The 14,213-nt window shown below is 42.7% G+C and overlaps 1 protein-coding gene across 1 annotated transcript in view; it reads right to left on the bottom strand.

The window, feature by feature from the left end:
* SEC63 (SEC63 protein translocation regulator) overlaps window positions 1-14,213 on the bottom strand; it is a 611,233-nt gene that overhangs the window by 28,315 nt on the left and 568,705 nt on the right. Inside the window, exon 19 of the mRNA XM_086926685.1 lies at window positions 7,950-8,048. Coding sequence (XP_086782811.1) covers window positions 7,950-8,048 — 99 coding nt within the window. The remainder of the gene's footprint in view (window positions 1-7,949; window positions 8,049-14,213) is intronic.

The following is a 14,213-nucleotide window of genomic DNA, read 5'->3' as shown; positions in this document are numbered from 1 at the left end:
AACCTAGCCCTGAACCATAAAAATAACCCTGTTCCCCAAAACCTACCCCTGTACCCCAAAACCCAAACCTAGCCCTGAACCATAAAATAACCCTGTTCCCCAAAACCTACCCCTGAACCCTAAAGTACCCCAAAACCCAAACCTAGCCCTGAACTCTAAAAATACCCCTGTACCCCCAAACCTACCTCTGAACCCTAAAAATACCCCTGTACCCCAAAACCCAAACCTACCGCCGAACACTAAAAATACTCCTATACCCCAAAATCCAAACCTAGCCCTGAACCCTAAAAATACCCCTGTACCCCAAAATCCAAACCTAGCCCTGAACCCTAAAAATACCCCTGTACCCCAAAACCCATACCTATCCCTAAAACTACCCCTGTACCCCTAACCCAAACCTAGCCCTGAACCCTAAAAATACCCCTGTACCCCAAAACCCAAACCTAGCCATGAACCCTAAAAATACCCCTGTACCCCAAAACCCATACCTATCCCTAAACCCTAAAACTACCCCTGTACCCCAAAACCCAAACCTAGCCCTGAACCATAAAAATAACCCTGTTCCCCAAAACCCAAACCTATCCCTGAACCCTAAAATACCCCTGTACCCCATAACCCAAACCTAGCCCTGAACCCTAAAAATAGCCCTGAACCCTAAAAATACCCCTGTACCCCAAAACCCAAACCTAGCCCTGAACCCTAAAAATACCCATGTACCCCAAAACCTATACCTATCCCTAAAACTACCCCTGTACCCCAAAACCCAAACCTAGCCCTGAACCATAAAAATAACCCTGTTCCCCCAAACCTATCCCTGAACCCTAAAATACCCCAGTACCCCAAAACCCAAATCTAGCCCTGAACCCTAAAAAATACTCCTATACCCCAAAATCCAAACCTATCCCTGAACCCTAAAAATACCCTGTACCCCAAAACCCAAACCTACCCCTGCACCCTAAAATACCCCTGTACCCCAAAACCCAAACCTAGCCCTGAACCCTTAAAATACCCCTGTACCCCAAAACCCAAACCTACCTCTGAACCCTAAAAATACCCCTGTACCCCAAAACCCAAACCTAGCCCTGAACCCTTAAAATACCCCTGTACCCCAAAACCCAAACCTACCTCTGAACCCTAAAAATACCCCTGTACCCCAAAACCCAAACCTAGCCCTGAACCCTTAAAAACCCCTGTACCCCAAAACCCATCCCTATCCCTAAACCCTAAAACTACCCCTGTACCCCATAACCCAAAACTATATCTGAACCCTTAAAATACCCAAACACCCCAAAACATATACCTCAGTACCCCAAAACATATACCCCTATACCGATACTTACCTTATCCAAACATTAAAAAAACCATGCTTTTACCATTCATGCATTTACAACGAATTTCGTTGTAAATGTATGCGTGGTAAAAGCAAATAAAATGTAATGCCATGTGTTATAATGGCATTGCGGAGTCATGGTACTTTCGTAATGAAAGTATGCGGAGTGATGGTATGCGGAAAGAAAGTTGCGGAATAATGGGTGTTTACCCTCCCCCCGGTAAGCACATTGGTGGCACGGCGGCCCACATCTCCAGCAACATACTCGTATTTTTTCACCACTGATTTGAAAAATGCACAGGTCTCTCTCATTGATGTCCAGCACCGACATACACTTTTAGACACACCTCCCGCCACAAGTTCTAGAATTGCGAACTTTAGAGCTGGGGAGCTACGTTCGAATCTCGGTATCAGCTCAACATCATGTGATTGCAGGCAAATCGCTTTGTCTCCCCATGCCTACCACAAATGAATGTGTTCTTCTGTAATGTAAATTGTGCTCATGCCATGTTGTCGAGTTTGCGCTATATAATATTGCAAGGAAAAATAAAGTAGGGTAACTCGAGTTCACACACTACTGAACGCGCATTCTTAAGTGCATCAGCAGTGCACTGTGAATCAGAGCGTTTCAAAGGCCTGTCACAGATAAGAAATGCTATCAAAACGAAATCCTACAAAACGATATACTACTGGCCGGCAGCAATTCATACCCGGACAACGTCGGGACGGGCTGCTAGTTGTACATATAAAAAGGAACTCCACCAATAGGAATTCATGAGTTTTGCTTGGTTGTAGGACAGAAAAATACGACAGGCTCCCATTGAAGATTTGGGGAGTTTTTATCGTTAAGGCATAAGGCACTGAGCTGTTTCTGACCACACCCAGATTGTTGGTTATGAGAATTTCTGGATTAATTTCCAGAAAAAAAAGCTGAGCAGCCTCTTTTAAAAATATGGTGCGCTTGTGGTGATGAAGACATGGTGGTGTGTTCTGCTGTGATAGCAGGATGATCATTTTCATGGGAGATTACTTAAAAATAGGTTTAAATATTTTACCCACAAGTTTTCGGCCCGCAGACATTTTGATTTTTGACTAATGGACTTGAATCAGATTTAGACTAGCCAAATCAGAATATGCTCTTCAGTTTTACAAGGATGTGGGTGACAAAAAATAATCATTCACACATAAATATTGCCTAGAAAATATCTATTTTTGGAGCAAAATAGAGAACTGCTGATGGTTACCTTTAGTCGCTTATATACAAATCAATCAGTAGACCGAGAACATTAAAACCATGGCCAGTAGCGTAGCAAGCACTTTGGTCGCCCGTGGTGGTCCAAGTGTCTGCCGCCCCGCTGCAGCTGTATAAAAGAGGGGTGTGGGTGGGGGTTTGCTGGCGGGATTTTTTCTATTTGCTGCCCCGCAGTGGCCTACTGAAGAGGGGTGTGTGTGGAGGGGGGGGGGCAGCGTCAGAAGACGCCCCTAGATCGGCAGGTAAAAGCGGGGGAGGCTGCTGCCCGCAACACTCAAGCTGCCCGGGGCATTACCCTCTTACACAGGGTGGTCATAGGCAACCCTTAAAGGCAATGAAACAGTAGTAACTGCTGGAACATCAATTCTATTGCTGTCTGAAGTCAGCTGTTCAGGAAATAAATACTTAACACTGAGTAATATATGTGGAAACCAGCTTGTCTGCCTGCTTCCGGCAATGTTCTTCAACTAAGACAGATATTTTAAGTAGGTTTTTTTTAATGCTTCCCCTGAGCTCTCCAGTATGGGTATTACCAGATAAAAAACTAGACAAAGTGCATGCAACCAAAGGGTGCAATCCTATCACACCCAGTAAGTGGGCAATTAGTAAAAGCTTCTAGTTTCATGAAGATTACTGCTGTGGAATCATTAACAGTGATTTGCATGTTCCCCTCTCAAGTGATCTGTCGAAAGGTTGTATACGGCTGCTACCTGAGGAACACCACTTTTTAAATACAGAGCACGGTATGCTATGAACTGTGCTGCACATAATCTCCAAAATGGCAGGGCTTTATACGAGATGGAGGAAGTGATGTCCAGCATCTCAAAACCTTATCATTCACATATTATAAGGTTTTAATCCTTTGTTCTATACAAGTTTAGTGTTCCTTGCTTTTGTGTGCTTCTATTATTAGTAGTCAAAAAACTGATGGTTAAATGTTTGAACTAGTCTCAGCCACTGGTTATTACTTGTGCCGCATCCCAACCCATCATTATTTTGCACAATGTCACCTGAGTTTGGACCCAGAAATATGCAAATCAGTCTTGGCCCTACTCCAATGGGAACAGTCCAGTCGGAACTGCCAAGCCAGGTCCTCCCTGAACCAGAACATAAGCAACCCTAGTCGGGCCCACCAGCCAGGTATAGCTTGATTCAAGTGACACAGTGTGCAGGGGCCCCACATCTGGGCATTCCCGTCCCACTTACCAGTGGTTGATATTAATTCAAGATTCCAATCCTTTGTTTTTTTGTATACTCTAGTGCTTTTCCGCAAGCAGGACGGGTATACCGAGAAGTTTTGATGCTACATGATTAAATATCAGAAAGGACATTTTGAACAACCCTGAGAAGTTAGAGTACCCAGCACCCTGGCAAGATCGCTCAGTGTATAAATGACTGTTGCTAAATGTACAGTAGCATCTCGATCATGAGATCAAATTCCAGCAAAGCAAACTATGCCTTCCATCTTTACATGGTTAGTAAATTAAATGAATCTGTACAGAGGGCATTTAAAGGTCTACCACACAGGCCCCCAATCAGGTAATGTCAATAGAAAGATATGCAGTTCCTAATGGAGAGAAAGAGAAAAAAGGCGGTCAGGGAGACCTGAGGTGTTGGATGAGGGGATCTGATCCCTCAGGATTAAGGGCCCCCACACACCAAGATGGGGGACATGCTTAATCATCAGGCAACTCCTCGTTGGGCCATCACTGCAATGCCCAACGGGCCCCATAGAGGGGTTCTTTGCCAGAGTTCCTTTGATTATTCTGCCAATGTGAATGTGAGGTACAGTGTAAATGTGATGAAGTGAGTAGTCTGGTGTAACAAGAGTTAAAAATAACTAAGGGAAACCCAAAAACCAATTTAATATCTGGGTTCCTCTGTTATGAATAAAGACAAAGATTGGCTAGAGATGGATACGTGAAGGTCAAAATGTTTCTTGCCTATTGAATATCAATGAAATTATCACAGCAATTTATCAGGACCAGGATACTGGGCTACTCAAAAGTGTGTCGGTAACGAGTGCCAGATATTAGGACCTGTAGCCAAAATGAATCACAGGAGTATAAAGTATATCTTCTGAGTTGATAGACCGACCTATAAAGGAATGAAACAAACAATGAACATATGTTCATGAGCATGCTATATCTCTCATGTTCAGCATGCTGAGTGCACCTCCACCTGAGAGGTATACATAGGAGTTGACCACAAGAAAAAAGTTGGTCATAAGAACATAGTCAAACAAAGAGACAAACGCAATTGAAGGACGAGTGTTACCCAACAACCAGAAAAGTAAAATGACAGCACCAATGCGCAATATATGGACGAATGTCAGAAAGATAGACCAACAGGGCTTACCATGGGTTGTGCGGGCGGGGGGAAGAACTACTACACCCCAACAATGGGTAGCAAAGGGACATACATTGGAGTCATGCCACCTGAAAGGATAACAAAGACTGTGGGCATTTACAATTATTTTTCTTAAACACAGGCACAAATTGTAATGCCAAATGTGGATCACAGCAACAGAGTAATTTTCACTGTGTGTAGACCGCGAGTCTGGCTGATGACCTACTCATAGCTCCGCTGCCACAAAGGTAACTGACTCTTGGATCAGGCAGCGTTTTTGAGGCCCGAACGCGCAGTTCCGAAGTGAGGGCAGGTGCCTCCATACGGATGCAACTACAGTGAAAGCAAGTTGCTAAAGCAAGTTGCTAAAGCGTCCGTCTCAGGTGCGGGCGCCATGTTGTATAAAGCGCGGCATGCAGAAGTAGCGCTCAGGGTACTAGGTAGAGTACCGACAAATCCACAAAGGTACTTATGCAGTCAAGCCTGGATGCTTACAGGCTTTCTTTCAGACTGGTTATTTCCTGACAAAAGGATAGAGGTCGTCATCAAGATTGCTTATTCCATTAGGTGGAACATTTTTTTTCTAACTGATGTTCTGTGTGATATTGGTCTCTTATTTCTTGCCCCATTCCAGCATTGCTAGAATGTGCTGCTTCCCAGGTTAGGGACAGGATTAGATATAGCTACTGCTTGCAAGGATAATTTCTAGATCAATTTTTGCAGGGAAAAAAAGTCATATGTTTCAAGCAACGTCCTGAAGAGCAAATCAAAGGTTCTTCAAATGGTCTATTAGAAATTCAAACGAGCAAGCCAGAACAGTTGCTTTTTAAAAAATGTTTTATCACGTGTGTGTGTCAATTTAGTCCACGTATGGTTGAATTAATAAGTAGACATCATTTCACACTGTATTCTAAAGATCCCAACCCCTACCAGTTTTAAAGGTTCCATTGCCCTTCCCTCAAAATGACAAAAAAATAATGGTATTGTACCAAATTACGGACAAACACTGGGAATGTTGAAATGCATCAAATAAAGGTGTTGACAAAACTTTGAGAAGTTTTTGAAGAAAAAAGTTTAAAAAAAAGGCCAAGCTCAGTGCTCCAAGATCCTGTCACCAGGAGCCGGAAAAAAAGTACTGAGGTAACTGAACCCTACTGGACATGATGAGATACTGGTGGGATGTGAGCCGAGGCACAGACTCGCTTTACATATCTGCATGCAGAGTTGCAGCCTATAAGTCTACACTGGCCTCTACCTTCTTCACCACTTTCCTTTAAAAAAAAGACTTGTGAATGAGATTTGGTAGTAGAAATTAGACAATTCCAGCACATTTTTACTGGTTTTATAAATGATATAGTAACCCTTTTTTAAATGCAAATTCAAGCAATTGGCCAATACAGCCTCATTTATAGGTTGCAAAACATTTAATAACTTAAGTGCCTATCCGGGCCTTACTGAAGGAAGGCGAACATCTACACTTAAGAATATATATATTGAAAAGAAGTGCTCCGGGATCCCTGCACGTGGGCGGGACTATGCAGTGCTTATAATTTCAATGGCGATTTCCCTGAGAAAGAACTAGGATTGCAGGTCTGAAACCATTCCTTTTTAGCTATCATGATTACAGTGGGACAGAAATGGGAACTAAAGTGTTAAAGGGAATTACTTCTAAGCACTGTTTCGTTGTTTCTGGCCTTCAATGCCATGAGACGCAATAAGTACCACCAACTGTTGTGGCAGCTTGCTTATCTCAATGGTCCCAGCATACATTTGGGATATTTCAAACAATTGACACCAATATATTACCTCCAGCTTTATTCTTAGGGTCCTTATTTTGCAAATTATTTTGTAACTTATTCAGAGGCTACAACAGGGACTTCTGCTTGATAGTATGCAATTCAGTCATTCGTGTCAACCCAACACACCCCCTCCCACTTTGGATAATCTAAGGATGAAAAGGTTTTGGCCCGTCATTTTTGACCCTGCACTACTTTGTGTAAAAAAAAAAGGGAAAAAAACTGTAAAGCTACACAACCTCTGGTCACTTCTGGTTCTAGTTTACCAAATTGTGAAGGTATGCCTCAGTACTATGCTGCCATGGCATAAACATCTGATACACTGGACTTGGACTTAGTGTAGGACTTTGGTAGCACTGTCACACCAGCCAAGGTTAGTCTTCTGGTCTCAAAAGAGATGGATGCAGTCTGACCACAAGCTTAGAGGGTAATCTGCTAGCTAAATCGTATCTTCCATGAGCACAACCACATCTCAAATCTTACCCACGTAAGTCTCCAATATGCTGAGCGACTGGAAGAGTGAGTTCTCACTGGAGTACAGGCAAACAATAACCACAAAAGAGAGCAGGTAGCTCAGACTCAACAAATCTTAAAATGATTGTAAAATGATACACAAGTTGCTTGCAGGTGGTTCTTTCACTGACTCCAACTATGCCCTTTTAAATATATAACAGGCCCAAGGTGTGTGAAGTATAATTCGTTTTCTCTTCTTCCCCATTAAATCCTTACATCTATTTAGACATGTTGGAATCAGATTGGTATAGTTAGGTTAGCTAAAATGGCAATATTCTAAGTTCTTAATATTAAATAAAAGCACTTTGGGAACTTCACGTTACAAGTGGACAAATCAGTCTAACCTCACTCTTTTAGACAAATCTCCTAAATTCAAACATTACCAAACAAGACTATGATATTAATTTTAAACGGGAGGTAGAAATGTTATAACTGCACTTGGAAAGCTATTATGGTATCAATTCAGAAATATCAGGTTTTTGGTGATGCTTTTCACAACACAAAAAGCTCTTTCATCACATGAGATTGCATAGGGGTACTTAAACCAATAAACCGTTAGCACTGTTGAACACTCTGAAGAAAGAAAAAAAAATTTCTAACGGAATTTCCCAAAAAACTGAGTTACATGTGCATGTATGGCCATTTAAATAAAATGTAAGCTTTTAGAGTGAGAGCAATTAAATGAACTGATATTTGTCATATTACGTACCTCCTCTTCATCTCTAAGTGTACACACGTGAAATGGCATAGAAATAAGGGACTGTTCCTTTCTGTCTGCAATGTATATCCACCACCATTCCTGCTTTTCCTGTAAACAAATTCAGAAACACAGAAGCGAACCACATTAAATTTGTAATAAAAATCATTGTTTCAAAAGCCATATAAAATGTAAATGGATTGAAACACTATGTAAGAACAATGCAATGTTTGTCTCATAAAATATTCCAGTATGTCCATGGTGTGTCGAGACCGACATTCCCTGGAAGCGCAGGAGGCTCACTCCAACCCATGTATTTGACATAATGCTGGCAAATTGTGCCTTTCAGCACAAGTTCCTTGAACAAAGTCTAAAAAGCCACATGTGAAGCAGGCAGCTCATCAACTGAAATGTACATGGTCTATAATTGTATATATTCTATCTTCATTACACATTTCCCATAATTTCTTTTTTCCAACCTTCTCCTACCATGTAGATTCTCAGTCTTATGTTAAGACTACCAATATCTTTAAAAGGATCAAAATGGAAAAATAAACCAATTTCACAGAATGTCTTAATGTCAAAAAGTAAACAGCAGAGCTAGGTAGAGTTCAGATGCTGAAACACTATCAACTTATGTTACACAAACCTTTCAGGTTCAGATATCAGACATGTTACATCAAATTTAAAGGCCAAGGTCCTGGCTGGAAAGCAATAAGATAGTGATTATCACTCAAGTATCAGCTCCAGATATACATTTGGAAATGCAATAATATGGCAGGCAAGTATCAGCTTGTAAGTTTATCAAATTCGGGCTTTAATTTTGGAAGAACTAATATACCCTGAAAGCAATAAGGAAAATGTCACTTATTCTGTAAGCATTAATCTGCCGACTCCTGAATGTTCTGCATACTCCTGAAATCTAATATTAGGCTCCGACGTTAAAATTAGATTTTCTTCTAAGAAGCATTGAGTTATGAAATGTGTGAAAAACCCCCATTACTCCACAATGCGCATGGGGACTATTTTTCACATGGAGGGGGGAAGTGGAGTGTAGAGTAAAACTCCAATGATGTGCCGGGTGTATTGTAACCTGGTATATATTGAAAAGGGCAGAACAAATTGATGTTGTTGCAAGCTCCAGGCAAGGAGGATGCGTGCATGGGAATCTACAGCATTAAATGCTGGGAACAGATGCTTTCAGGGTATTACTTTCCATTTGCAGCAAATGTGGTTGTAGATAAAGATGCTGAGGATCAGTAACTGTAAAGCAGTTTCCTCTCAGCAGTGGCTAGCCAACAGAGGATGCAAATGTTTGGAATAATGTTCTTTATACCAGCTATCAAACTATAGCCTGTTATCGGGCTAGTATGTCCATGCAATAATACTTAAATGTGTGTGGCGAACTCCAGGTAGCTGCTTTGCAGATGTCTGCTGGTGACGCGTTTCCTAGGAAAACCATGAGCCATGCTTACATGTAGTGTGCCCCCTGGAAGGTGCGGTGAGCACAACAGTAGCTTTGGCACAGCAAGTCTGGATGCATTTGGCAATCCACCTTGCAATGTCTTGCTTGGAAATTGGGTGATCTTTGTGTGGTTTAGCAAAAGCTACAAAGAGCTGGTTAATCTTGTGGAAGGACTTTGTCCTGCCATTGTAATACACAGAGTGCCCATTTGAGATTTAAGGTGTGTAATGGTCTTTATTGAAGGTAAGACTCCCTATGTAGAAACGTTAGACTGGTTCTAAGAACTACCTTATCCTTGTGTACTTGATACTAGGGTTGGAGGTGTTCTTCGAAGTATCAGCCTCTTGAGTTTCTCCATGACCACTGGAATTCTGAAGAGGATGAGTGTTACAAAAATCATAAAGAACATTTTGGACATAGAACCCAGTACCATGTATACGTACTTCCACTGATTACAATTGCCGTTTTTCTGAGTATGCTTAGTTAAAAAGGACACAAACCCTTGTCTAGATGGCATGCTTCATCATTGGTTTGCCTCTCATCTAAACCCCATTGCCGGTGGTACAGACGGGCTTCATGATCCAGGAGCTCTTTTTTTTGGTCTCTTCCAATAAACCTCATGCCAGTTCTCCGGCTTTCTACAGGACCTGGATCCTGCCTCATTTTTAGGTCGAGCCTAGGTAACGCATTCACTGTCTCACGACATGTGGTATTTCCTTCTGGGTGAATTTGCCATGCCCATCACTTTCATTTGCTCCTTTGGCTGCCTTTCACAATTCCTTTGGTTTGGTAGGTAACGGCTTTCCTTTGCCCTGCCTTTTGGCTGCTTTGTGCACGCCCTGCAGGCTGGCCCTCTTACTTGGATTATTTCACCATGGGCCGTATATAGTGTCTGCGCACTACTTTCTCTTATGCCTCGGGTTTTTGTCTTCTAGTTTCAGTCTTGTGTTCCAAGCTCTGTGCCACCCGTTGTCATGCTGACTTTGCTCCCGCCCCCTCCTGTTGTCTTTTTATCACCTCTCCTTTTTCTAAATGCATGGTGTCTTTGTTTTTTTGGTAATAAATAATACTTTTTTAATTAAAATACACGGGCCTCGCACGGCCCCACCTTCCGCCTAACAACGAGGCCTGCTGCCAGTGCTTCCTGTGCTGAATGGACCCTCTGCTCCCTTGCCTTCCGATGCCACCTTGAAGATGGCGCGGCTTTGCTCTGCTCTCAGCCCCACACGTCCTACCTCCTCCTCTCCCTTTTCTGTGCACGTATTTTGTTTGCATTATTTTTTAATAAATGTAAAAAAAAAATTTTATTAGAAAACACGGGCCTCTCGCCACCCCACCTTCCCCCAGTAGGTTTTATTTATTAATGGATAACTGTTAAAATCAGGGCAGAGTCACTGCTCTGAAGAAGCAGACCGCTTAATCATAAACTGCCGAGATGATGTCAGATGGCAACCCCTCCTCCAGCCGAGGACCGAAGTACTGTGAGAAGTAAAATCATCCACTTTTGCTGCTCTATACCAATGTACCCTGCACGCTCTGCGGGGGGCGCTCCGAAGGCGTAACAGAGACACTAGCGCAACCTATGCCGAGAACACTGCTGGATACCCCGATGGCCACGGTCCAGGAGAAAGCAGTGGCTCTAAGTTCCTGCGTTACCTCCCGCCCCTCGCAAAAGGCCCCTGGTAGGCAACACGGCTCATTGCTTTCCATGCTTATTTACTGCAGCTGAAATGCGTGCTAAATTAAAAGGAGCAAGTGTTGCTGATCCTCTTTCAAAACAAAGGGAACGCACTTTTAGAGTCGGGTTGTGTTCTACATTCTTCACAGCATAGCCAAATAACACCAGGGTTGTCTGGTGGGCATTAGTAAAGCTCAGAGGTCTCAAACACCCCACACGTACACCTCTCTGTTGTCACTAGTGCAATTGGTTCATGCATGGAGCAGGTTTTATTTTTACTGCCCCTAAAGTCTCCCATGGTGTATTCATCAAAATATACTTGTTTTGTCTGTTTAACAAAGTTTCAGTTTCTGACCAATGTTGGATTACAGGAGAGAGACTTGCTTTATTTGGTGTCGCAGTAAAAGTACATCCACCCCATCATAGCCCACAAACATTTCCTGGAGAGATCAGTTGTCAGTTTCACCGTTGATGGTCTAGATATGATACCCTCTCCTGGGGCAGTCAGTTGACTAACGACAGCTAAAAGAGTTCTCATACTATGCTGGTGCAGCCCTCAGAAGTAGAGAAATACTTGCTAAATACACATGTGCCTTTGGGTGCACCGTATTCACGGGAGAAGCTGTGGTTTATTTAAAAAACAATGTTGTATGCCTGGCCTAGATGCTATTCTGAACAATATTTAGAAATATACCAGTACAAATATGGCGGGCGGTTGCCTTCCCTGTGCTGTCCTCTCCATGCCTCATGTTTCCCTATTCTGGACTCGCTGTACACTTTGCAGAGGGCTGTGTGCGTGTCAGCTGGCCTAAGTTATTTCTTTGTCTGAATTTCCAGTAATATGTACAGTGAGCCTGGGGAGGGAGGGGTATTATTGGGCCAGAGCGCTTATCATAAAGCCATATGTCCTTCTGGCCAGAAGCACAGAAGCTCTTAGGAAACAAATTAGCCCCCAAGATCTCAGTCTAGAGTTCTTGGCACTCTTGTAATTATATCTAACCCTGGGCAAAGCACTACGCTACGCTCGCGTAGTTTGCGAAGTTTCCGCTACTTCGCACTATGCGAACTGCACATAGCACAGTGCACACACGCGTAGCGCAGCAGTAATTTTTTGCTTGCTCGCAGTCCTCAACGTCAAGTTGGCGACCGCGAGCAAGCAAAATGACATCCCAGCGAAACTTTTTCCTCGTTCGTGATCAGCAACATCAAGTTGCTGATCGCGAGTGTGGATAATAAACCCCCTGGCGAGATTCTCAATACGGGGATGTCAGGTTTCTCATTGCGAGTGGTCACGACCGCTCGTGATGAGAAACTACCAGTCCGCGTTGAGAAAGCTGCCGCTCGAGTAAAAATCTACTCGAGCAGCAGAAAACTACAGCTCACACTGTGCAAGATGCAGTTTTCAATGATTGCACAGTGCGGACAAGCATCCGGCACTGTGCAATCATTGAAAACGGCTTCTTGCACAGTGCAAAGAGGCTACTACGCAATTCGCATAGTGCTACGCGTAGCGCGAAGTGCACTTTGCGTAGCTTTGCATAGCGCTACTTCGCAAACTACGCCCAGCCCTAATTATATCTCTATAGGAGAGGCTTGCCCAAGAGGTTTGAATGTGACATAGTGAGAAGTGGGCATAGGCTGCCTTCCGACTCCCAGTCGCCCTCCTTGGAATGCAGCTTTTATCATGGAAAAGGGCACCATGACTTAAAACTCACTCCCACAGGCTTTTAACTTATACCGCCTCTTTCCTGAACTTTTCCCACACCACCTTTCCTGAATTAGCCCTTCATATACCTAAGCTTTTTTTTATTGCCGTTTGGTGATGGATTATAATTTTTTAACAATTTGACATCTTTGAAAGAAGCTGGCATATTTATTGACGTACATTAGATTTAATGCAATTTTTTTGTGTGCTTCATTTATAGGTCAACAACCGAGGCCTCTTAAAACATTTTGCTTTTATAGTAAGCATGAAGATATGGGATTGTCACATATATTTCTTAGTTTCTTAATTCTGAGTTCTAAACTGCTTAATTTTACATTGGTGTCCACGAAGAGGGAAAATGGGAGTGAGCTGCATTACTTTACAAAGGTATTCCAGCCAAAAAGTCTGAATAACGTTTAGAAGCAATAACATAACAGACCATGCCACATAGTATCTATATTCAGGAAATTAAGGAAGGGCAGATATAAATCATAGTAATTGAGTTAGTCATAAATTCTAGTGGAACACATTAGATAGCACTTCACTCTTAACTCACTGCAATGGCATCGTATACTTGAACCTCACCAAGCTCACGAGCGCCACTGTTCACAATCAATGCATTACGCCACACCAAATGGCAGACTAAACATCCACCCAGCACGCACCAGTAAATAGAATGCTGTGGGCATTAACAGAGCACCAAAACCCCAATTACCTCTTACAACAGCAGCCATTACAACACAACTCTGAACATAAACCTCAGACAACACGAATATGCAATTACCTGGCTATTGAGGCACTTGGAAGGAGACTAACAGCAAAGGCCTAGAGTACACTAAATTCAGTCACATACGCACACAGCAACAACTCCCTGGAGACTCTGACCTGATAGACCTATACAGGTGCCCTTTATTATACCAGTAGGAGCCATATTTAAACACTGTATTATTAACATCCGTTGCTATACAGATGTGACCAAAGACTACCCTGCCACCATTCATGGTAAAGCCTATGTCTTATTTACATTCTGTGAGCACTATTTTCTTAAAGGACTTTCTCCTACCTGCTGTTGCAGGCACGATATGCTCTTCTGCAACGCAATAAATTTTTCGGAGCTGTTGCAATAGTTCTCGCATTACTGAAAGTTTGAGCTATGCGTTGCAAATGACCATGTTTGTTAAAATATTGTTGTCAATAAATATCGCAGTAGTAGCATAAGTAACAAAATGAAATAGAAGCCATGAAGCAAAAAACGTACAGAAGCGCCCGTCAATAGCGGTACGGTGGGTTCGCCGTAGGAAAGATTCTGTAGCGGGTGTGCTTCAGAAAAATGACACGCGGTACAAAAGGGGGTGGTGATGGACGGAGCATCTGAATCAATCAAACACTCACACCCAGTCAAAAGATCTGGGTTTAATCCATCACCGT

Source organism: Lissotriton vulgaris, chromosome 6, assembly GCF_964263255.1.
Source record: "Lissotriton vulgaris chromosome 6, aLisVul1.2, whole genome shotgun sequence".
NCBI classification, from domain to species: domain Eukaryota; kingdom Metazoa; phylum Chordata; class Amphibia; order Caudata; family Salamandridae; genus Lissotriton; species Lissotriton vulgaris.
Note: the sequence above shows the minus strand (reverse complement) of the source record. Positions and strands in the feature narration are given on the sequence as shown.